Source organism: Mandrillus leucophaeus, unplaced genomic scaffold (genome assembly GCF_000951045.1).
Source record: "Mandrillus leucophaeus isolate KB7577 unplaced genomic scaffold, Mleu.le_1.0 Scaffold375, whole genome shotgun sequence".
Taxonomy (NCBI): domain Eukaryota; kingdom Metazoa; phylum Chordata; class Mammalia; order Primates; family Cercopithecidae; genus Mandrillus; species Mandrillus leucophaeus.
The window spans coordinates 2283390-2306859 of record NW_012103976.1 but is presented as its reverse complement, the minus strand read 5'-3'; the positions used below and the strand labels follow the sequence as shown (position 1 = coordinate 2306859).

At 41.0% G+C, this 23470-nt stretch overlaps 1 protein-coding gene and 1 pseudogene across 1 annotated transcript in view; one reads left to right on the top strand and one right to left on the bottom strand.

The window, feature by feature from the left end:
* Window positions 1-5147, bottom strand: part of NAA16 (N(alpha)-acetyltransferase 16, NatA auxiliary subunit) — a 66179-nt gene extending 61032 nt beyond the window's left edge. The window contains exon 1 of the mRNA XM_011990266.1: window positions 4796-5147. Coding sequence (XP_011845656.1) covers window positions 4796-4849 — 54 coding nt within the window. The 5' untranslated portion in view covers window positions 4850-5147. The remainder of the gene's footprint in view (window positions 1-4795) is intronic.
* The window catches only part of LOC105546935, a 22839-nt pseudogene continuing 4370 nt past the window's right edge, over window positions 5002-23470 (top strand).

Below are 23470 nucleotides of genomic sequence, written 5' to 3'. Positions count from 1 at the left end.
GGCTGAGGCAGTAGAATTGCTTGCACATGGGAGGCAGAGGTTGCAGTGAGCAGAGATCACACCACTGCACTCTAGCCTGGGCGACACTGCAAGACTCTGTCTCAAAAAAAAAAAAAATTACAAAAATTAGCCAGATGTGGTGGCGCATGCCTGCAATCCCAGCTACTTGGGTGGCTAAGGCAGGAGAATTGCTTGAATTCAGGAGCTGGAGGCTGCAGTGAGCCTAGATCATGCCACTGCACTCCAGCCTGGGCAACTGAGTGAGACCCTGTCTCAAAACAACCAGAAAAAAATGGCAATTCAATCAATACTGCCACAGAAGTTTTTAAATTTTGTTTCCCTTTCCTAGTACACAGAATTTTTGAATTCAAAATAATTCCAATGCTTTGGGAGGCCAAGGCAAGAGGACTGCTTGAGCCCAGGAGTTCAACACCAGCCTGGGGAACAAAGCAAGACCTCATCTCTACAAACAAATTAAAAATTACTCAGGCGTGGTGGTGCACATCTGTGGTCCTACTACTTGGGAGGCTGAGATGGGAGGATCACTTGAGCCCACGAGGTTGAGGCTGCAGTAAGGCATGATTGTGCCACTGCACTTAGCCTGGACAGTAGAGCAAGACACTGTCTCAAAAAAAAACATTTAAGCAAAAACATGTGGCAACAGAAAAATACCAGAAACTGCACTAAAAGCCTCTGCTACTGCAAGAATGAAACCAAAGTGCATGTATAGGTGCATGCACACACAAATACTACCACTTATTGAGCAGCTATTATATGTCTGTATAAAATGTAATCTCTTAATACCAATTATTTAAAGTAGGTGTCATTACTTCCACTTCAGAGATGTGGAAACTGAAACTCCAGAGTTCAAAAACTTGTTTATAAGCGGCTCAGCTGCAAACTCTGGTCTTACTCCAAAGACCATCATTAGTCCAATGCAAGGATAAGCAACATCTTTATTCCTGAACGCCACCAGTCAGTGTACGCAATTAACATCTCTCCCTGGCAGTCACTGATGCGGACAACACCCCATTGCTTTCTACTCTTCCCTGGCTTAAGTTGTTCAGTCACACTGGGTGTTACGTTACTCAACATGCCAAGCTTATCCCCACCTCAGGCCTCCTATACTTGTGTTCCTTACACCTGAAATGCTTTCCTAGATCTTCCCATGGATGGTTCCTCATTATCATCTAAGTCTCACATGTCCCCTACTTGCCCACTTTATCAAATACTCCCATCCTCCTTCCTTCCCCAACATACTCTCTACCATATTACTCTATTTTCCACACAGTGCTATCATTTCCTGAAACCTTATTTTGCTATTATCTAGTGTCTGTCTTCCCCACCATCATATAATGGATCCTTAGAACAATGACCTCACCTATCTTTATTTTTTAGAGACAGTCTCGCTCTGTTGCTCAGGCTATAACCTCAAACTGCGAGCTCAAGTGATCCTCTCACCTCAGCCTCCTGAGTGGGTAGGAAGGACTACAGGTATGTGCCATCACGCCTGGCTAAATTTTTTTTTTTTTTTTCTTGGTAGAGATGAAGTCTCGCTATGTTGTTATGTTGTTCTTTTGTTCCTGGGCTCAAGTGATCCTAGCTCTCACCTCAGCCTCCCAAAATGCTGGGATTACAGGCGTGAGCCACTGCGCCAGCCTCAGCCTATTTTAAGTACTGCTGCACTGCCATGGCTAAACAAATAAGAAACTGCTCCATAAATACAGCCTACTAAGTTCAAAGCAAAATGCCACTAACAATAGATGAGACCGTCATTAAGCCCTGCAGCAGGGGCTGGATGTGGAAGGAATTAGAAAAGTCTTCACAGAAAAAAAGTTTATATTGAGGCCTCTTGACAGCCTCTGGGGAAGGGAACTAGGTGGCTCTGGGATAAGGATAGGATAGAAACCTAAATTTTGAATGATGTGAATATACCACCTATTCCAAAAATATTTTAAAATAAAAAATAACAATCTGAGTTTGACTACAAGAGTCTGTCTCACACATACAAGAAAAAAACAAGTGGAAGGAACTACTGAGAAAGACAAAGAGAAATACTAGTTTTTCTGACTTACCAAGTGATCTGAAAATAATAATCATACTGCCAATAACAGTAATAATAGTTAACACCTACTGGAAGCATTTACTATACGTCCAGACACTGTTCTTATTTTTTTCCTTCATCCCATGACAGCTTATTTACTCTTTATTTAAATCCCAGGAAAGCCTATGAGATGCATGATATCCCCATTTAGATAGAGAAACTGACGCACAGTTACAGAGTTTATATAAAACTATTAAGTGCCAGAGCCACAACTCTTAACCAGGTAGTCTGGTCCCAGAGTCCAAGCACTCAGGTAAAGAAGACAAGTCTACCTGTAATCTCAGCTACTCAGGAGGCTGAGACATGAGAATCGCTTGAATCTGGGAGGCAGAGGTTGCAGTGAGCTGAGATCTTGCCACTGCACTCCAGCCTGAGCGACAGAGCGATACGCTCTTGCAAAACAAAAAAAAAGACAAATCTACATTCACTCAGCAACCATTATATAGTAAATAGAAACGATAGATTCTAGTCTCAATTTTGCCAATACTCAGACAGAGAACCTTAGCCCCTTGGTCATTTGCCATCCTTAGGTTTGTCTCTTCCTAAAACAGGGCATGGAATAGCTCCAAAATTCAACGAACTGCAATGCTAATCAATATCCAGTCTGGGGAATAAGACATACAGATATAAGCCACGTGGAACATGTAAAAAACCAGCTGGTCAGTTTGTGTAGATGTGTTTAAGTTTTTTCAATAGAAAACTTTTACTGTTGGTAGCAAAGCACTTTAACCCACTAAACTTTAAAGATAATTTTATTACAGAGACTTCCGTTTGCTATGGAATTTGTTGTAGCCAAATTTTACCCACATTTATTGCAACTGTGAAATGATAAAATCACCCACTTATGCAGAATCCTCCTAAATTCATGCAGCCTTATCAGAAACATTACATACTTAGATTTAAAAATGTTTAGCTTGGCTGGGCACAGTAGCTCACATCTGTAATCTCGGCAATTTGGGAGGCTGAGGTGGGATGATCACTTGAAGCTAGGAGTTCGACAGTAGCCTGGCCAACAAGAGACTTCCATCTCACAATAATTGATTTTTTTTTAGTGGTTACCATTTCCCAATTTATCTGGGGATAAACTTTACCTTTTTTGTATTTGAGAATAACAAGTAATGTAACGTTTTCCTTATGACACTGATCCATGATTTCAACTACACAAAATTCATATAGAGAGAAAAGAAGTGTTGTCATCTTTAAAGTATGATGCCAAATGTCCTGAAATCCAATTACCGATTTATAAATGATATTCTCATTAATGTTTCAGATTCCCGGGGCAAAAAAAAATTAAAAATAAAAATAAATAAGTTACTTCTCCAATTCCATGCTGTGTAAAATAGAAGGGCATGAGAAAAAGTAAAATTAAAAAATACAAAGCCCAATGAAGCAACCTGCCACATGCTTTAATTACTCATATTTTTAATGTTCTCACACTTGTCTCTTATTGGTTCAAAACTAAGCACCACATAATATTTAAAATTTTTATCCCTAACTATGTATCTTAACATTCTGAAGACTAAGTGTGAAGGTTCTATCGGCTTGAAACAGAACAGCTACTATCAATTATCTGCCGCTGTTAATACTTAACATTACTCTAAAATCAGTATTTTACTTATAGTAAAATTAAGCAACAACTAACAGCCATATAGCCAACCCAGCTTTCAATAAATTCACCTTTAAACCTAAATGCATGTTTAGCAAATAAAAGCTTTTCTTCCAGTGAAAAGATAAACTAGAAAAGACAGTTACCTACTAACAATATTAGTTTAAAACCTAGGGTAGCCAGAGGATACTGAGGAAAGCAAAGGCATGCTGCCTCTTCTTAGAAGAACAGAACCTGGAAAGCCACCAGGGACGCTGGCACACAGCCCACAGAAAACTGCCCACCCGGCTCCGCAGCGGTCATCACTATGGGGCCATTATTCAGGGTTCTGCTCCGCAATAAAATAAAAACGCTCCCCTTAAATGCAAAACCAGCCAGTCCACGCGGCTTTAATTACTCAAGCAAGGCCTGTGCGACTAGAAAGGAAAGAGCTGTGTTGAAGTTGGTGACAACTCAGTAAAGCACTTCAAGTCAACGATTCACTTCCAAAGAGGTACATTATAAACAGGCAAACTTTTTTCTCAACGGGAGGTGGTGCCAAGCTTGGCTTCCTAGAGTTGCCGGTTTTATTTCCTCGTAACCAGGAAAAATTCCACCATCGCATCGATCCCGCTTTAACAGGTATGCGGGTGCGCCGTGCAATCCAATGAAACGCAAAACAGAGAATGCAGGACGCAAAACACCTCACCGAGGGGAGACTGGCAAAATAAACCAACCAGGGAGGATCCCTGAGGGACTGCTGCGAGCCCGGCGTGGCAGAGCGCACGGCAGCCACTACCAGCCGAGGAGGCTGTGCCCAGGCACTGCGGAGGGCGGCGTGAAGTTTCTGGAAAGAGCGCGGCGGGGGTGAGGCGCGCCGCTGCAGACCGAGGAAAAGAAGCGCGCGGAGGAGCGGCGCGGCTGCCCCCGGGGCCGGTCGGAGCGGGAAAGTGGGGTCCCGCGAGCTCCGAGGTAAACAAAGAGCGGTGGGCAGCGGAGGCCAAGCCCGGCCTGCGCCGGCGGCCGCCAGACCGCTTGCCCTTAAGGCCCGAGGACCCGGAGACTGGGGGGCGGCAGTGCGGCCGCCCTTGTGAGTGGTCACTCACCAAGATGCGTTTGAAGAGGTTGCTCTCCTTGGGCGGCAGCAGCACGTTCGGCATCGTGGCCGGCGGGGAGGCTAGGTGCCCGGGCGCTCCGTTTCGCGGGGGTGGGCACCGGGACGAACCGCTGCTGAGAGTCGGTCTGCGGGCGATGGATTAGTTCATTGGCCTACAGTTGCAGTTGGGCAGCCTGTCTGTTCGGCACGGTGGCAATGGAGAAGGAAGGCTGTCTGAGCAAGACACGCTTTCGCCGGGCTCCGCTTTTTGGCCAGCGGCGGCGGCGGTTCCCGCGCGCTGCAAGATGGCAGCCAGGGTCCGCCTCCCGAGCCCGACCCCGTGCGCATGCGCGGAGCGCCCTGCGACGAGGGGCTGCGGGTGACTACGGGGGCGTGGCGGGGACCAACTGCGTGGATTTGCCTTGGGCTGCGGCTCCCCTCGCCGCAATCTCGGCGCCCGCTGGGGCTCTGGCGAGCTGTCACCGAAACCTTGGAGTCCCATGGGGTGGTGAGTCACCACCCTCATTCGCCATTGCTCCTATGCATCAGAGCCCCTCATAAGACTCCTACTTATTGTCTGCTTCTCCTTGCAATAAAGTAATAATAAATAAAAATGAGAATTTTCTTTAAGTAGAAAAGAGAAGACACTGACTTGTATTGCACTCCTGATAAGCTTGTGGCCCAAGATAATGTTAGTTATGACTCTGAAGAGTCAGTTTTTTGCATTTCTCCCCATTTAGGAATTTGAGTGTCCGACACAAAGTAGACTTTTGATGTAAGATGAACTTGTTTTCCTTCCTTTTCCTCCTTGATTCAGACTCGAAGGAGAAGCCTTCTCTTTTCAGTGCAAACCAAACAAATATTTACAATCTTTGTTTTTGTTTGGTTGGTTGGTTGGTTTTGAGAGGGAGTATCGCTCTTGTAGCCCAGGCTGGAGTTCAGTGGCGCTACCTCGACTCACTGCAACCTCTGCCTCCCGGGTTCAAAGATTCTCCTGCCTCAGCTTCCCAAGTGACTGGGATTACAGGCATGCGCCACCGCGCCCGGCTAATTTTGTATTTTTACTAGAGACAGGGTTTCACTATGTTGGCCAGAATGGTCTTGATCTCTTTACATCGTGATCTGCCTGCCTCAACCTGCCAAAGTGCCGGGATTACAGGCGTGAGCCACCACGCCCGGCCGGAATTACGGTTTTATAAGGCCACTGGTCTTCTGAGACCTGAGACCAGAGAAACCTACCCTTTCTCTTCAGATGGTTCCCCTTCCTACAAGCCATATAATAATGGGAGAAACAGGCTTCAAATCCGGGATCTTCCAACTCTGGGGTACTTTCTACAACAAATAAAAGGCAGCATAGTGATGGTAATGTGTGAGTCTGGAAAGATACAAGGGTGGCAAGAATAAACCATACATACAGTGTAGGGTTAGTATTGAAGTGTGTGTAAACATTAGGTACATAAGCTTATTTATACATGTGCTGAATCTTAATGGGTGCATATTTCTGAGACTATAAAGTAATTGATGAGTAACTGCATTTAGTGGGCTGTAATCAGAACTGGGCTGCCCTTTTTTATTTTCTTTCTTTCTTTCTTTTTTTTTTTTTTTTTTTTTTTTTTTGAGACAGTGTTTCCCTCTTGTTGCCCAGGCTGGAATGCAATGACTCCATCTTAGCTCACTGCAACCTCCGCCTCCCAGGTTCAAGCGATTCTCCTGCCTCAGCCTCCCAAGTAGCAGGGATTACAGGCATGCACCATCACCCCCGGCTAATTGTGTATTATTGGTAGACGCAGTTTCTCCATGTTGGTCAGGCTGGTCTCAATCTCCCGACCTCAGGTGATCTGCCCACCTCGGCCTTCCAAAGTGCTGGAATTACAGGCGTGAGCCACTATGCCTGCCTATTTGATTTTCCTTCTTTCTAGCCTAAGTTGGTTGGAGATGAAAGAAAGAATCATAGGAGTCTTTTTTTTTCTTTCAATCTCCTACGTTTCACACAGGATCATAGGAGTTTTTTAAAATAGGGAAAGTACTGTCATTAAAATTGGGGGTCCACAGCAATTCCATTGCTGGGTATATACCCAAAGGAATGTAAATCGTTCTACCATAAAGACACATGCACAGATGGCCAGGCTAAGTGACTCTCCTGTAATCCCAGCACTTAGGGAGGCTGAGGCGGGTGGATCACCCTGAGCTCAGGAGTTGGAGACCAGCCGGGGCAACATGACAAACACACACACACACACACACACACATACCACTAGCTGGGCATGGTGGCGAGTGCCTGTAGTCCCAATTACTTGGGATGCTGAGGTGGTAGGATCAATTGGGCCTGGGAGTCAGGTTGCAGTGAGCCAAGATCATGCCACTGCACTCCAGCCTGGGCAACAGAGTGAGACCCCTGCCTCAAAAAAAAAAAAGACTCATGTACGTGTATGTTCATCGCAGCACTATTCACAATAACAAAGACATGGAAGTAACCTAGATGCCCATCAGTGGTGGACTGGATAAAGAAAATGTGGTACATATACACCATGGAATACTACACAGCCACAAAAAAGAGCGAGACCATGTCCTTTGCAGCAACACAGATAGAGCTGGAGGCCATTATCCAAAATGAATTAATGCAGGAACAGAAAATCAAATACCACATGTTTTCACTTACAGGTGGAATTATAAACACTGAGTACCCATGGACACAAAGAAGGGAACAATAGACACTGAGGCCTACTTGAGGGTGGAGAGTAGGAAGAGGGCAAAGATTAAAAAACTGCCTATAGGGTATTATGCTGATTACCTGGGTGACAAGACTATCTGCACACCAAACCCCCACAGCATGCAATTTACCCCTGTAACAAACCTGCACATGTACCCCTTGAGCCTAAAATAAAAAATTGAAAGAAAAAAATAAAATAGAAGTGGGGGTCCAAGGGCCTATGTGTACTCTGCAGAGCTCCCAAGCTGCCCAAACTGTTAGGAAGTAGGCAAGTATAGCTGCTTTGGGAGCTTGCCTGAGGTGCACCTGAACTAGTGGCAGTCCCCCACCCAGAGAACTGAGCAGGCACACAGAAATGCCTCCTCTCAGCACCCTCATACGCAACAACCACCGCCACAATTCTACCCACAGTTTGCTTACCACAACATTACTAATTCCTGAAAACCCTTTGGCTCCCAATGTATCTATATTGTCATTTATCTACATCATCGGAAGTAAAGGGTTACTCATGGGAAGAGCCAAACCTTCAGTGCTTCAGTCAAGCCCTCACTTGACCCTCATAGGACATCGACTTTTCTAGACCTATTTCAAAATGACAAATTAGATTTTTTAAAGAAATATACAAGAGAAGGGAAGAAAAGCATAGTACCAACTGTAAATATTTTGAAGACAAGGAACGTTTGTCTTTTATGAAAGTTTCCTGTGGGCCTCTTCCAGCCTTATTTACTACAAATCATTAACTATCTTCACTCTCTGCGGTAACAGCTAAATCGTCATCCTCATTCACCATTGCTCTCCCCAACCTCTAAATCAGCAGCCCAGGAAGGTTCTTCATGAGCACTCTGCAGCGCCTACCCACTGCCAACTTTCCCTTCCCATGACACACAGCTCTGTGCCAGCATCTCCCAGGGAAGCACAGTCACGCAAAGAAAATCTGCTATCCCAAATACTAGAAAGCAGCACTAGTTTGCTACTAGTCATAAACTATAGTTATATATAGTTATAAATACTCATATTTAATATTTTCTTCATCTGTCTTTCACATACCATACACACATGCCTTTTGTATTAGTCTGTTCTCACATTGCTATAAAAAAATTACCTGAGACTGGGTAATTTATAAAGAAAATAAGTTTAATTGACTCACAGTTCTACAGGCTATACAGGAAGCATGACTGAGGAGGCCTCAGGAAACTTACAATCATGGTGGAATGCAAACGGGAAGCAGGCACGTTCTACATGGCTGGAGCAGGAGGAAGAGGGTAAAGGAGGAGATGCACACTTTTTTTTTTTTCTTTTTTGAGATGGAACCTCACTCTGTCACCCAGGCTGTAGTGCAGTGGCATGATCTCAGTCACTGCAACCTCCACCTCCTGGGTTCAAGCAATCCTCCTGCCTCAGCCTCCTGAGTAGCTGAGACTATAGGCATGCACCACCACACCCAGCTAATTTTTGTATTTTTAGTAGAGACGGGGTTTCACCATGTTGGCCAGGCTGGTCTTGAACTCCTGACCTCGTGATCCACCTGCCTCAACCTCCCAAAGTGCTGGGATTACAAGCATGAGTCACCATGCCCAGCGGTGCTACACACTTTTAAACAATCAGATCGTAAGAACTCATTATCATGAGAACAGCAAGGGGAAAATCTGTCCCCATGATCCAGTCACCTCCTACCAGGCCCCTCCTTCAACACTGGGGGTTACAATTCAACATGAGATTGGGGTGGAGGGGGCACGAATCCAAACCATATCACCTTGGTTTGGGGGTAAGCGGAGAGGGAGGGAATAGAAAAGAACACCAATCATGCTGCTGGTAGTTGTCATCCTGAACCTTATGTGTTTAAAAGATGTAATGTATGCACAATCAGAAAGCCTAGATTAACCAGTAACTTTAATCTTATTACTGACTTCCTGTTTAGTCTGGAACAAATCTTATTTCTATCTTTCAACAGAAAATGGGGTTATAATAACATTATTATAATGTGTTTCACAGCAGGGTTATGTGAATTTAATGCTTAGTCATTTCAAAGCCTGTGATAAAAAACAAATACAGTGTAAATCTGAACTCACTGTCTCTGAGGAAAAATGCTGAAGTCCCTTTGGAGCCATCATGGACATCCACCCAGATGCTCCTTCCTGGCGCTTCAGACGGTGCATACCTCCTTTAGAATCATGCACAAAGTAAAATAACAGTAACCACATCTGTAAAGACCTTTGCAGTTCCCAAAGCCCATTTTACATATATAATATGGCCACTGATTCTTCTTATTCAGCCTAGTAAAGACAAGGAAAAAAGAATCTGGAAAAGGATTTTCTCCACCCCATACACATGCATGTCTTCCAGAGCCAGCTGGCAACCTAAAATCAAATAGTTTGCTGCTGTTCCCACAGCCAATTTAACTATGTAATTAAAGGCTGATGGGAAAATACTTGTCAGGTTACACAACGTGTTCTACCTCAGACTCCCCGATGTTTCTGCTCTCGTCCATGTTCTTGGCTCTTCTTTCTGAGAAAGAAAGGTACTCTCATTCCTCCCTTTGAGTTCTTCATCTCATCCCTTTTTTCTTTTCCTCAAATTTTATTCATCAGTTACTCTCCTCCCAGTTTGCATGTTCTCTCTCTTTACATAGTTTATATCCTAGTGGGAGGAGACAGATTATAAATGCATGAACAAATAGACAAGGTAATTCCAAACTGTATGAAGTCCTATGAGGGACATAAAGCAAGTCCTATGAGGGAAATAAAGCAAGGTCATTTGAGAGCAATGGGGGCTGAGGGAAGGACAACTTTAAACCAAGTACACAGGAATGAGAACCCTTTGGGGAGGTGATAATGACAATTGAACAGAAACCTGAGGATGAGAAGGAAGTTTGGCTGGGAGATCCTGGTGGGAGACCATGTGTCATAGGACGGCATATTCTAAACAAAGGGAACCATATGCAAATATCCTAATACAGGAAGACGATTGGTATGACGAAGGAATAGAAGGGAAAGGTGAGAATTTGTCTCTCTTCTCTGGTTAAAGGTCATGGCTGGAGTGTAGTGCTGGAGAAGTAAAGTGGTATGCAGTACAGTTGAAAATATAGGCCAAGTTGTGCAGAGTTCGTGATCTCAGGCAATGTGGATTTGTTTTGTTTTTTTTAAATCTTAAGTTCAATGGGAATCCACTGAAACATTTTCAGAAGGCAAGTTACATGATCTGATGATTTAATTTTTTTAAAGTCATTCTGGCCAGGCATGGTGGCTCACACCCATAATCCCAACTCTTTGGGAAACCAAGGCACGAGGATCACTTGAGCACAGGAGTTCAAAAACAACCTGGGCAACATATTGAGACCCCGTCTCTACAAAAAAATTTAAAAATTAGCCAGACGTAGTGGTATATGCCTGTAGTCCCAGCTACTTAAGAGGCTGAGGTGGGATAATAGTTTGAGCCTGGGAGGTCGAGGCTGCAGTGAGCCATTATTACACAATTGCATTAAATCACTCTGACTACATGGGGAAAACAGATGAGAAATAGCAGGGTATTTTTTAGGAAAGTGGCAACTCTATTTATTCCTTAAGATTTGGCTTCTGTGCCCAACAGTTTTCTGAAAGTGTTTTCTGAAATATTATCAGTTCATTTGTTCTGCGTTGTGAAACCTGAAAAAGCCAATCCTTCAAGATAAATCCTTAGTGTCTAACTGGGCCTGAATTGAAAATAGAGCCAATTGGCCGTTTGCTGATTAGAGATCACACATGTACTCTGAGTTCCTTACAGGCTTTTGCTTAACTTTTCAGCTTTCATAGCTGCCAGTTCCTGTTTATACTCCAGAACCAACCAATAAGCTGTAACCTGTGTCAAGCAACCAAAACTCAGCAAACATCAACCAATCAGAACTAAGCAAGTTTGCATCCTTCATTCGCATAAATGGAGGAGCATGGGAACCTGGGTAGGTACTTTCTGTATAAAAACAATCCCTCCCTTTGTTCTCTGGAATGTACCTTCCTTTTGTGCCAAAGACTGTGTCTCCCCAATTTGCAAACTGTTCATTGGGATACTCTCTTTCTTCTAAATTCCTTTTCAGAGAATTTTTGTTCACAGTATTTATTGTTGAGCACCTACAATGTTACAGGCAGTCTGCTAACAGTCAAAAATATCTGCTCTCAGCAGAAGCCCAGGCACATGTCTGTAGTTCCAGCTACTTGTGAGGCTGAGACAAGACCATCACTTGAGCCTAGGGATTTGAGGCTGCAGTGCACTGTGATTGTGCCTGTGAATAGCCACTGCCCTCCAATCTGGGCAATAAGTAAGATCCTGCCTCTAAACAAACATCTGCCCTCATGGAGCTTATATTTTTAAGAATTTGCCAATTCCAAAAAGTTTCTCAGTCCGCAGGGTCCTTAATCTCTTATTGGCATTTCACACTGTAGACCACCCTCTCCTTCATGAATTTCTCTTCCTTATGTTACCAGAAAGGGCTCCTGATCCAGACCCCAGGAGAGGGTTCTTGGATCTCACTGAAGAAAGAATTTGGGGCCAGTCCACAGTGCAAAGCAAAAGCAAGTTTATTAAGGAAGTAAAGTGGTGAAAGAATAGCTACTCTATAGACAGAGTAGAGCGTTTCTGAAAGTAAGAGGAGGAACGCGCCCACCCCTAGGTACGATGCTTATTTATATATAGGATAACAACAACAACAACAACAAAAAAAAAAACATGGAGAGATTTGCTCTGCTACAAGGGTTTGTGATTTAAAAATTAATTTTCTTAATTACTGTATTTTGCAAAAATTGATATTATTTATCTTTAAAGCAAAATTAGGAGTGCTTTTGTTTTCAAGATATCAGGACATTCCTGAGTCTGGGTCTGTTTAGTAAACATTATTAATCTGTTCCGTTAATGTAGCGACTAGGAATACCTACCATCCTGAGAATGCAGCCCAGCAAGTCCCAGCCTCACTTTTCTTAGCCCTCACTCAAGATCGAGTAGCTCTGGTTCAAATGCCTCTGACACTTGCATCGCCAAGACACTGCAGAATTCTGGGTTTTCTCCTGCACCTCTTCTTGGTCATCCTTTGGGTCCTCAATCAAGTCCTCGTTCTTCTCCTAATTGTAGATTTTCTAGATAATTCTGTTTTCTTTTTCAACGACAACAGTAAAACATGTTCATTGAACACCTACTATATGCAAGACCAGCATGTACAGAATACACTAGCAATACAAAATTAATAAATTCTCTTGCTCCCACAGTGTCATTATTAACACCAAGTAGATGATTTCAAATCTGTCTCCAGTTTCAAGTCCTTTTTTGATCTCTTCTGGCCTTCATTCTCATTGTTTAATATCTCCATCTGGATGTCTTATAAGCATTTCCTACTTTAACAGTTGAAATAAAATTTATTATCTTCCCATCAAAGTAGTCCAAAAAAATAGAGAAAACTACTTCTCTGTTTTTGTTATTGACACCACTCTTGTAGTTAGCATCAAATATATATACATATAAAATAAAAATAAATAAATCAAAAAATATAAATAAATAAGAAAGGCTCTTTCTGGAATTTCTTGTCTGGAATATAGATATTCTAGCTTCTTGAGTAGCTGGAATTACTACAAGTTCCACCTACTCAAGGTGCTCTCTTGAATAGCTGGAATTACAAGTTCCAACTACTCAGGTGCAACCACACCCAGCTTGCCTCAAAATTTTATAATCAACTTTGACTGCTCTTTCTTATTCTCAAGTTGCCAAGTGCTTTAGATTCTAGATCTAGGCCAGGTGCAGTGGCTCACGCCTATAATCCCAACACTTTGGAGGCCAAAGCAGGAGGAACATTTGAGCCCAGGAGTTTGAGACCAGCATGGGCAATATAAGGAGGCCCCATCTCTACAAAAAAAATAAAAATAATTTAGCCAGACGTGGTGGTGCACACCTGTGGTCTCAGCTACTTGGGAGGCTGAGGTGGGAGGATCACTTGAGCCGAGGAGGTCAAGGCTGCAGTGAGCCATGATTGTGTCACTGCACTCCAGCCTGGGTGATAAAGTAAGACCCCATCTCAAAAAATAAAAATTAAAAAAAAAATCCATATCTAGTGTGTTTCTCCCTTTTCTTCCCTGTGTTGGGGCACAGAAATGATTCCCCAAATATAGCCATGCTGAGTGCTTTTGAAAATCCTCAAAAATAAGCCTGAGAAGAAAGGTCTTTCTCTATGCCCCTTCTCCCACCTTCCTGTCTCTCTGATCCTGTTTCCAGAAGCACCCTAAGAAAGACTCTTGGCCAGGCATGGGGGCTCGCACCTGTAATCCCAACACTTTGGGAGGCCTAGGTGGGTGGCTCACCTCAGGTCAGGAGTTCGAGACCAGCCTGGCCAATATGGTGAAACCCTGTCTCTACTAAAAATACCAAAATTAGCCAGACATGGTGGTGGTGGGTGCCTGTAATCCCAGCTACTTGGGAGGCTGAGGCAGGAGAATCGCTTGAACCCAGGAGAGGGAGGTTGCAATGAGCCAAGATCCTGCTACTGCACTCCAGCCTGGGCAACGGAGGGAGACTCCATCTCAAAAAAATAAAAATAAAAAATAAATAAATAAGAAAGACTCTTTCTGGAATTTCTTATCTGAAGAAGAAAGTTTGAATACAATTGTCTTAAGACTCCCTCCCTAGGAATCTCATCAAATAACCAGGAAAGATCAACCACCAGAGAAGAGAAGAGACTGGGGGTCATCCCCACCCCCAGACAGACTTTTCATCTGTTCTTCTGAGAGCAGCACCAAGAGATTTCCCAGGGACTTTATCTACATAATAAGACAGACTTTGTTTCTGTGCAGCTCTGGTTCTTTTTTTGAGATGGAACCTCGCTCTGTTGCCCAGGCTGGAGTGCAGTGGTGTGATCTCGGCTCATTGCAACCTCCACCTCCTGGGTTCAAGCGATTCTCTTGCCTCGGCCTCCTGAGTAGGTGGGATTACAGACGCCCACCACCATACCCAGCTAATTTTTGTATTTTGAGTAGAGTCAGGGTTTCACCCTGTTGGCCAGACTGGTCTCAAACTTCTGACTTCAGGTGATCTGCCCACCTCGGCCTCCCAAAGTGCTGCGATTACAGGCGTGAGCCACCGTGCCTGACCTGTCCTTCGCCTTTCTATATCATCTGCCTCCTACCTCCCAAGTCAGTACATCTCTCCCCTCTGAAAACAGGTACATAAGCTTCTGTATAATAGTGCATTGTTGGGTCACCATTCTGTGATTCCCCCATGCTATTCACATGAAAATAAAATTGTGTATGCCTTTTCTCCTATTAATCTGCCTTTTGTCAGTTTTCAGTGAACCCTAAAGGGTGAAGGGAAAAGTTTCCTATTCCCTGGTGAATGCCGAGTTAATTCCACTACCTGTGCTTAGGAGGGCATACATCTTGACCTTCTTAAGGAATTTTACTCCTCTCTCCTATTTCTCCTTTCTCTTCTCAATTACTGCAATCATTTCATCATAACTGTTATTGAACACTTACTCTGTACTAGACACTATATGCAATTTGCTATTTCTTATTTAATCTTTATGAAACCCCTATGAGAAAAATACTATTATCCCTGAGAAAAAGAGAAATAGCTCAGAGCGATCCGATCTATGTGAGGTGTGCAAAATGTATCAGGCCCAGAGAGACGTGAGTATGGAGCTTCAGTCATGGCCCCTGCACCCAGGCAATTGTTTAAAGGCATTTTGTTCTTGACTAGCTGCCTCGCCCATTACCTTCATGTTACTGAAATTTGTGATACAAAGAACAATGTGTAGCCAATCAATAACTTATGTCATTTTAATGTAAAATCTTGGTAAACAATTTAGGAATTGCCTCTTTTTTATTTTTTTCCTTTAAAACCCACTGGTAAGGCTGGGTGCAGTGGCTCATGCTTAAAATCCCAACACTTTGGGAAGCTGAGTCAGGAGGATTGCTTGAGGCCAGGAGTTCAGGCCCAGCAAGACCCTGTCTCTAATTATTTTTTTAAAATGTTTAAACTACTTGTAATTACAGCAAATAGAAGTGTGTATTCAGGGAAACTTGAATCTATGCTTTTGGGTGGCCATCTTCAAACTTTGAGCTCAAATAAACTCTATGCTTAATCATATTTTCTGTATCTCATTACTTAAGGTTGACATTTTGGTGACCCAAACGGGACCTGAAGCAGACCTCCAGTGATCACTGTCACTTCACTGACAACTGGAGACCTGGTGCCAGTAGTTTATCCAACCTTCTGGAGTCAACCATGATCCCTGGAAAGGCCCCTCTCAAGTTTGAATCTTCCTGACTTGCTTGAGGATTGAGACATTATTTAAGCCTATACACATTCCTAAATTGATAGGGCTGAAATTGAAACTCTGCTGTTCGGTAAGAGTTTCATTTGTTGTTCTTTAGTGATTTTGGTGATCACAGATTTGTAAGTTTCACTTTTTCTCTGATATTAAGGTCTTATTTGAATTATACCTTAGAGCTTTTCAAACTTTTCTCTCATTCAGAATTTTGGTCAGGAAGATACCAGTTTATCACTGAAAAAAGAAAGTCTTTAAAACTGGCCAGATTGTGAAGCTCAGTTCAATTGACAAATTTAAACTTTTCTTCTTGAGTGATCAAAATTCCTCCTGCTAGATCTTTTTGGCCATTCAAAAGGAAAGTCTTAGTTTTGGGCAACCTTACTTCTATAACTGAGTCTTCCTCCTGAAGTAGAGATCCACCACTAGAAACACCAGCTGGATTCGTGTTTAATACTCACAGCACCTCCTCATGCAAATATCTAGGAAAATGGATCTCATCTTACTCAAGATGACCCCAAGTTACAATGACCAAAATGGGGTACCTTTGAAACACCTACACTAGTCTATCTGCATGATCCATTAGTAAAAGTCGGCTCTAAAAGAAAAGAAAATAACTGGGAGCTATTTTCAACGGTACTTAGAAACCTCTAAAAGAGGTTGTGATAAAGCCAATTCTCTGCAAGAGTAAGACAAAAGTACAAAACAATTTCTGAATTTAAAAATACTGCTAAAATTTTTCCCCCTCCTTCAGCTCCTGTTTCTACTTTTTTTTTTTTTTTTTTTTTTTTTTTTTTTGAGATGGAGTCTCATTCTGTCGCCCAGCCTGGAGTGCAGTGGCGTGATCTCGGCTCACTACAACCTCCACACACACACCCCCACCCTCAGGTTGAATCACATCTCCTGCCTCAGCCTCCTGAGTAGCTGGGATTACAGGCATGCATCATGCTCGACTAATTTTTGTACTTTTTAGTAGAGACAGGGTTTCACCATGTTGGCCAGGCTGGTCTCAAACTCCTGGCCTCAAGTGAACTGCCTGCCTTGGCCTCCCAAAGTGCTGGGATTACAGGTGTGAGCTGGCCTCCTCCTTCTCTTTTGACAGAACTTCCTTGTCCAGATTTACCTCCTCTTCCTCTTCTTCCTCATTCTGCTGTTCTGGCTCCATTTTGGAAATACCTTGTGTCCATTAGAGGAGAACCTGACTTGATATATCAACCATGGTCAAAAGTAGAACTTAAAGGCATAATTTAAAAATTCCCAGATCCTCTTCAGGACCCCACTGAATTTGCTAGAAAATGTGATTTAAATGTTTGAGTTTATAATCCCAGATTCTCTGGTTTATACCAAGTGATTCGCATATTAGTGTCAGAAAGTAAAGCCAAAGATTAGATAGCAAAGGCAAATTGGAGAAATTGTTTAAAGGACTTACATAAATTTTCTGAAGCAGATCATGAATGGGCCTGCAATACTGCCAAAGCTTTGCTAAATCCTATCCCCTTTGTTTTCCAAAAGTTGTTAATTGGAACAAAATATAACAATACCAACAAAATCTTGATGAGCCTGTAATGTTATACTATGAGAGTGTGAAAAAAAAAAAAAACATTTAAACAATATTCAGACCTATCAGAATAAACGTATGCTAACTTACCAAAATGATGTTCTCCTTAACTAAAACTTAGTAAATGGATCAGATGAAGAACTGGCATTTGTAACAAAGAGATAATGCCCCAGTTGGACTGCCTCTCAAACTCATGAGCTAGTTAATTTTGCTGATCAAATATTCCATACTCTACCTAAGGAAGAAAAAGAAAAAGTCAAACAAAGAGGAAAAGCTAAAAAGATCATGAGTTTGCAACTAAAACAATTGTCTAACCTAGTAAGTTCCAAAACCAATCTAATCCTCTGCTTTGCAATTTCTGCAAAAATCCTGGACATTACAAAAAGGATTGTAGATTATATAATATTCACAGCTCCTTCTCTCAAAGGAAAAAAAGGGAAAATGTATTTAGAATTAAAAGATAAGATAGAATTATTAGGTTCAAGAATTTTTTTTGACATCTGATCCTATTAATTTATAAATTGCAGTTTATATTGTCATAGAGGAAACCAAATTGTTAAATAATGAAGAGTTATAAGAGGAATTAAAGGCTGGGCACGGTGGCTCACACCTGTAATCCCGGCACTTTGGGAAGCCAAGGCAGGCAGATCACCTGAGGTCAGGGGTTAAAGACCAGCCTGACCAACATGGTGAAACCCTATCTCTACTAAAAATACAAAAAATTAGCCAGACGTAGTGGCATACACCTGTAATCCCAGCTACTCAGGAGGCTGAGGCAGGAGAACCACTTGAGCCCAGAAGGCGGAGGTTGTGGTGAGCCAAGATAACGCCACTGCACTCCAACCTGGGTAAAAAAGCGCGACCCAGTCTCAAAAAAAAAAAAAAAAAAAAAAGGAGCAATTAAAAGTAGTACCTGATCTCTTTGGCTTTTGGGGTACCAGGGAGTACTTTCTATTGTGAGAGAAAACCTGACTTTTGTATGTGTAATGGGTGACAAGTTATTGGCAAAAGCTGCAGTTTTGGAAGTGGCAGCCAGTGGTTGCAGTGAGTGGTTGTTACTGCAGGGGACTTAGAGAAAAAGGAAGGTTTGAAACCTTGGAGGTTGTGGGAACACTCAACACCAAAAGATAGGACTACGGTGGGCTAATCACAGAGTGGGCTGATTGGCTTTGGGTCACCCACTAACCTTGGGGAATGTCTTTGTAGTGAGATGTACTGTGGAAGTGTTGACTTTGGAAAACAAGATACAAAAACCATCAGCAATATTTCAAACAAAAATGTATGTAATCATTTTAGTGCTCCCATCAGTTCAGTCCCTTGTATTTCTTGTTCTGCTTGATGTTGACATAGCAATCCTCATGAATGAGTCCGTCTTTTATTAGAATTCTGGGAGTTTTTATTTAGCCCATTTATCCTAAAGTTATCAGAAATCAGTGTTCAAGAGTACTTGTTAGTCTTTTCCATGAAAAGCAATTTTGGAATACAGCTGATTGCAAATGCTTTTAGAGAAGAATTCAAAACAACAGCTGTGGATGATAAAAATTTAGAATAGGCATGATTAAAATCTGATGAAAGTTCCAATTGACCAGGAAATTTAGTTATTGCTATTACATGTAGCATTTAAGATATCTAGTAGATGCAACCAGAATTATGACTGATAATGTTACATCAGATCATCAGAATTTTATAACTTTTATATACTTTTTAGAATATTTAAATTAATAACATATTCATACAAATGTAACTTTAACATAGCAATCAAAAATCATAATAACATTATGACTGATAAAATATTATATTTTTATTAATTTGTATGATTTTGGAAACACTTATATCAATAACATACCCATAAATGTAACTGAGAGAAGATCTAATACTATTATTTGACAATGCCTACCATACAATTTACCAAATAATTTAATATCTCTACAAAATGAGAGATACATTCTTTGATGTTTCCAGAGGCCCAACTAGAATATCCCAAAGTTAATTTTAAGCCAAAAAAACATACTTCAGAATTTCAACCCTGGTGAAATCTGCCAAAGACATCAAAAGATTTGAAACATTTGATCAAAAGAGAATCATGGGCTGGGTACAGTGGCTCAGGCCAGTAATCCCAGTGCTTTGGGAGGCTGAGGTAGGAGGATTGCTTGAGGCTGGGTGTTTAAGACCAGCCTGGGCTACATTAGCAAAATCTCATCTCCATGAAAAGTTTTACAGCATGGTAGCTCAAACCTGTAGTCCCAGTGCGTTGAGAGGTCAAGGCAGATGATTGCTTGAGGCCATAAGTTCAAGACCAGCCTGGGCAACATAGGGAGACCTGGTATCCACAAATAAAAATGAAAAATGAACTGGTTATGGTGACATACACCTGTAGTCCTAGCTACTCAGGAGACCAAGGATTGCTTGAGCCCCAGAGTTCAAAATTGCAACAAGTTGTGATTGCACCACTTCATTCCAGTTTGGGCAACAGAGAAAGACCTTATCTCTAAAACAAAAAATGAAAAAAAAATTTAATTAGCTGGATGTTCTGGCATGCATCAGTAGTCCCAGCTATTCAGGAGGCTGAGATGGGAGGATCACTTCAGCCTAGTTTACAGTGAACTACGATCACACAACTGCACTCCAGCCTAGGCAACAGAGCAAGATCCTGTCTCAAAACAAAAACAAAAACAAAAATCTGAAAAACAAAACAGAATCACAGGTCACTGTCAAATAATAGTTATTCATTTAACCAGAGTGATAATCATAAAACTTCAAAAGCTATATAAAAGTTACATGATTTTGAAAACCTTAGCCCATTTAAAGCTCAGTTTTCCTAAGTAACCAAAATCCTAATAAAGACAACACAAGGATTATCTTGATAAAATGTAAAATCTTTTCTTTTTTTCAGATCTGTTACCAAAAAGGAAAAGAAAAATCTTCTGTTGTGTAATTGCTTTTTCTCATGAGAAGCCCAGTTAGATAACCTGGAAGTCAAACCTGATGAAAAAGGTACTTGAATTTAAGCAGACAGAGGAAGAGTTTGTCCAGGATTATGATCTACAATTTATTATGGAGAAATGTAAACAAGAAAACTAGTACCTTGAGTAGGGACACAAAGTAGGGACTCTTAGTAACAACATGAATGTTTCCTGGTTATAAAGAAAACCCAAGAGTACAGAATCAAGGTATACTGAAGGAAAACATTGCTTTTCTACATCTTCAAGATAAAACATTTCAGTGTTAGGCCGTAACATCAGTGTTAGAACCAGAACAAAAGTTACAGGAATTGATAAAAACACTGAAGGAGAAAGTTACCATCCCAGCCAAGCAAAAAGATGTACCTTTCCCAGGGATAAAAAAACAGAAGGCAATGACATGTGACCTGCAAGTCACATGCAGCAAGGTACAGTAAAAGTTGAACTTCTGAGATACGAGTCTGAAAAGTTTTAAAAAGATACAGATTTCAGAATTAAAAATTCAGAACCTCTGAATTTTACTGAAAGCAAATCGATACTTGATGAAAAACTTGTTATTCTAACACAGGGAACCAAAATTTTAGTTTTATATTAGTATAATTTAATATCAAAGCTCAATCTTTAGAAAGACTTATAAGTAATTTCCTTTTAATTATAGCCAACTTGATCAAATGCAAATTTCCTTTCATAAATTTTCTTTTCACAAACCTTATCACAAAGTACTCTGACAGTATGTACCATTGACAATATGCTAGGAATTTCTGCTTTGTCCTTTACTTTTGCTCTCTTAAATTTTACTTTATGACACAAATTTGCCATATAAAGTTTTTTCTCATGTAAAATTATTATCTTTTCTTTTTAACCTTTCTTACCAAAAACACATCTTCATATCTATACTTTCTTCACTTATCACTCTCCTACTTAACTGGTTCTTTCCTGTCTCTTCTATATTTTGAAACAATGTTTAACCTACAAATTAGACAAAATTATTTTTTTCTCAATAAAGAACACAACTTTATCCCTTTCTTTCTTTTTTCTTTTCTTTCTTTTTTTTTTTTTTTTTTGTGAGATGGAGTCCTCCCGTTGCCCAGGCTGGAGTGCAATAGCACCATCACTGCAATCTCTACCTCCCAGGTTCAAGCAATTCTCATGCCTCAGCCTCCCCAGTAGCTGGGATTACAGGCATGCACCACCATGCCCAGCTAATTTTTGTATTTTTAGTAGAGATGGGGTTTCACCATGTTGGCCAGGATGGTCTCAATCTCTTGACCTCGTGATCCACCTGCCTCGGCCTCCCAAAGTGCTGGGATTACAAGCCACCTTGCCCAGCCACTTTGTGACTTTCTTAAAATTTGTTTCTATCAAAAATACATTTTGAATATATATGCACTCTTTGTATACAGAATTCTATAGATTGATTACAATTTTTAACTCTTAAATTTAGTGAAACCTAGGAAGCAAGATCTTGAATTGTCTGTCACATATTAGTATTTTACTTTTAATTTCTTTTCCTTTTTTACCTACCTGGTTCATTTTCAATATATCAACACTTATCATGAGAATCATTTTGTAATTTTTAGAAACATGTTTCCCTATAGCATAATTTTAAAATCTTATTTGATAATGACCCAGATTTAATTAGTATATATTAATTCAATACAGTTTTAAGATATCAAATTACATTAAAAGTTCATTTATGGAAATTTATTTCATTTACCTAATTTATTTATTTTAGCAGATAACCTAGATTATTTCTGAAAACTGAAATATTAGACAAAGTTAGTTATGGTATCAAATTATTTCCTTGTTATCCATTTTTATAGCCTGTGACTATCAGGTGTTCACTTAAATAAGAACCTTAAAGTTAAGTATATTGGTATTTTGCTGATAAGCCAGAAGATATGGCTGTTTTCATTAAATCAACAACATTAAATTAGTCTTATCACAAAATTACACAAAGATCATTCTGTTTTAGGCTGAGTTTATACTTTTATAACCTTTGTGTTAAACCATGACAGCTTCAGATATCTAACAGAGAAAGATATAAAACTGACCAGTAAACCCAGGCAAAGTGTATGCTGACAATTCTGAAGACATTTCTAGTTTTATTCTACCAATAATTTTAAAATCATCTTATTTATTAATGCTTTACTCATTTCACATAAACTAAAAGCCATGAGGGTTAATTACTATATATTTTATATGAGCATTCGTTTCTTCTTAGGAGATTTCTGGTCAACTATGCCAGATTTTACCATGTAGACACAGTATATAATACATGTATATATGTATAAATACATCTAAACACACACACACACACACACACAAAGATTTCACAACTTTCATTTTAGAATTTTAGTCATGAGATAGTAATAAAAACTCATTGGCTCATAAAAGACAATTGGATCCAAATTATATTTCTGACAAAATTGGAATCTGATTGCCCTTACAGATAATCTAATGAAGACTGTGGACCAAAATTTCAGGCAAATAAGTTTTTGTGGCAGTTTGATTTTAGTTTTTTGGTGATAGTGTCTCACTCTGGCACCCAGGCTGGAGTGCTGTGGCATCATCATAGCTCACTGCAGCCCTGAACTACTGGGCTCAACCAATCCTCCCACCTTAGCCTCCTCCCAAGTACCTAGTGCTACAGGCGCATGCCACCACACCTGGCTTATTTTTATTTTTATTTTCATTGAGATGAGGGTCTCACTATGTTACCCTGACTTGTCTTGAACTCCCTGCCTCAAATGATCCTCATGTCTTTGCTTCGCAAAGTGCTAGAAAGGCATGAGCCACCACGCCTGGCCAGAAGTTTGATTTTTATAAAATCAATTTTACCCTTTTTTTCAGTTTCAAATGAGTTTAAGTTTAATTTTTTTGTCCTTTTTTTTTTTTTTTTTTTTTTTGAGGCAGAGTCTCGCTCTGTCGCCCAGGCTGGAGTGCAGTGGCACAATCTCAGCTCACTGCAATCTCTACCTCCCAGGTTCAAGCAATTCTCATGCCTCAGCCTCCCCAGTAGCTGGGATTACAGGCATGCACCACCATGCCCAGCTAATTTTTGTATTTTTAGTAGAGATGGGGTTTCACCATGTTGGCCAGGATGGTCTCAATCTCTTGACCTCGTGATCCACCTGCCTAATTTAGCCTCCCAGAGTGTTGAGATTACAGGCATGAGCCACTGC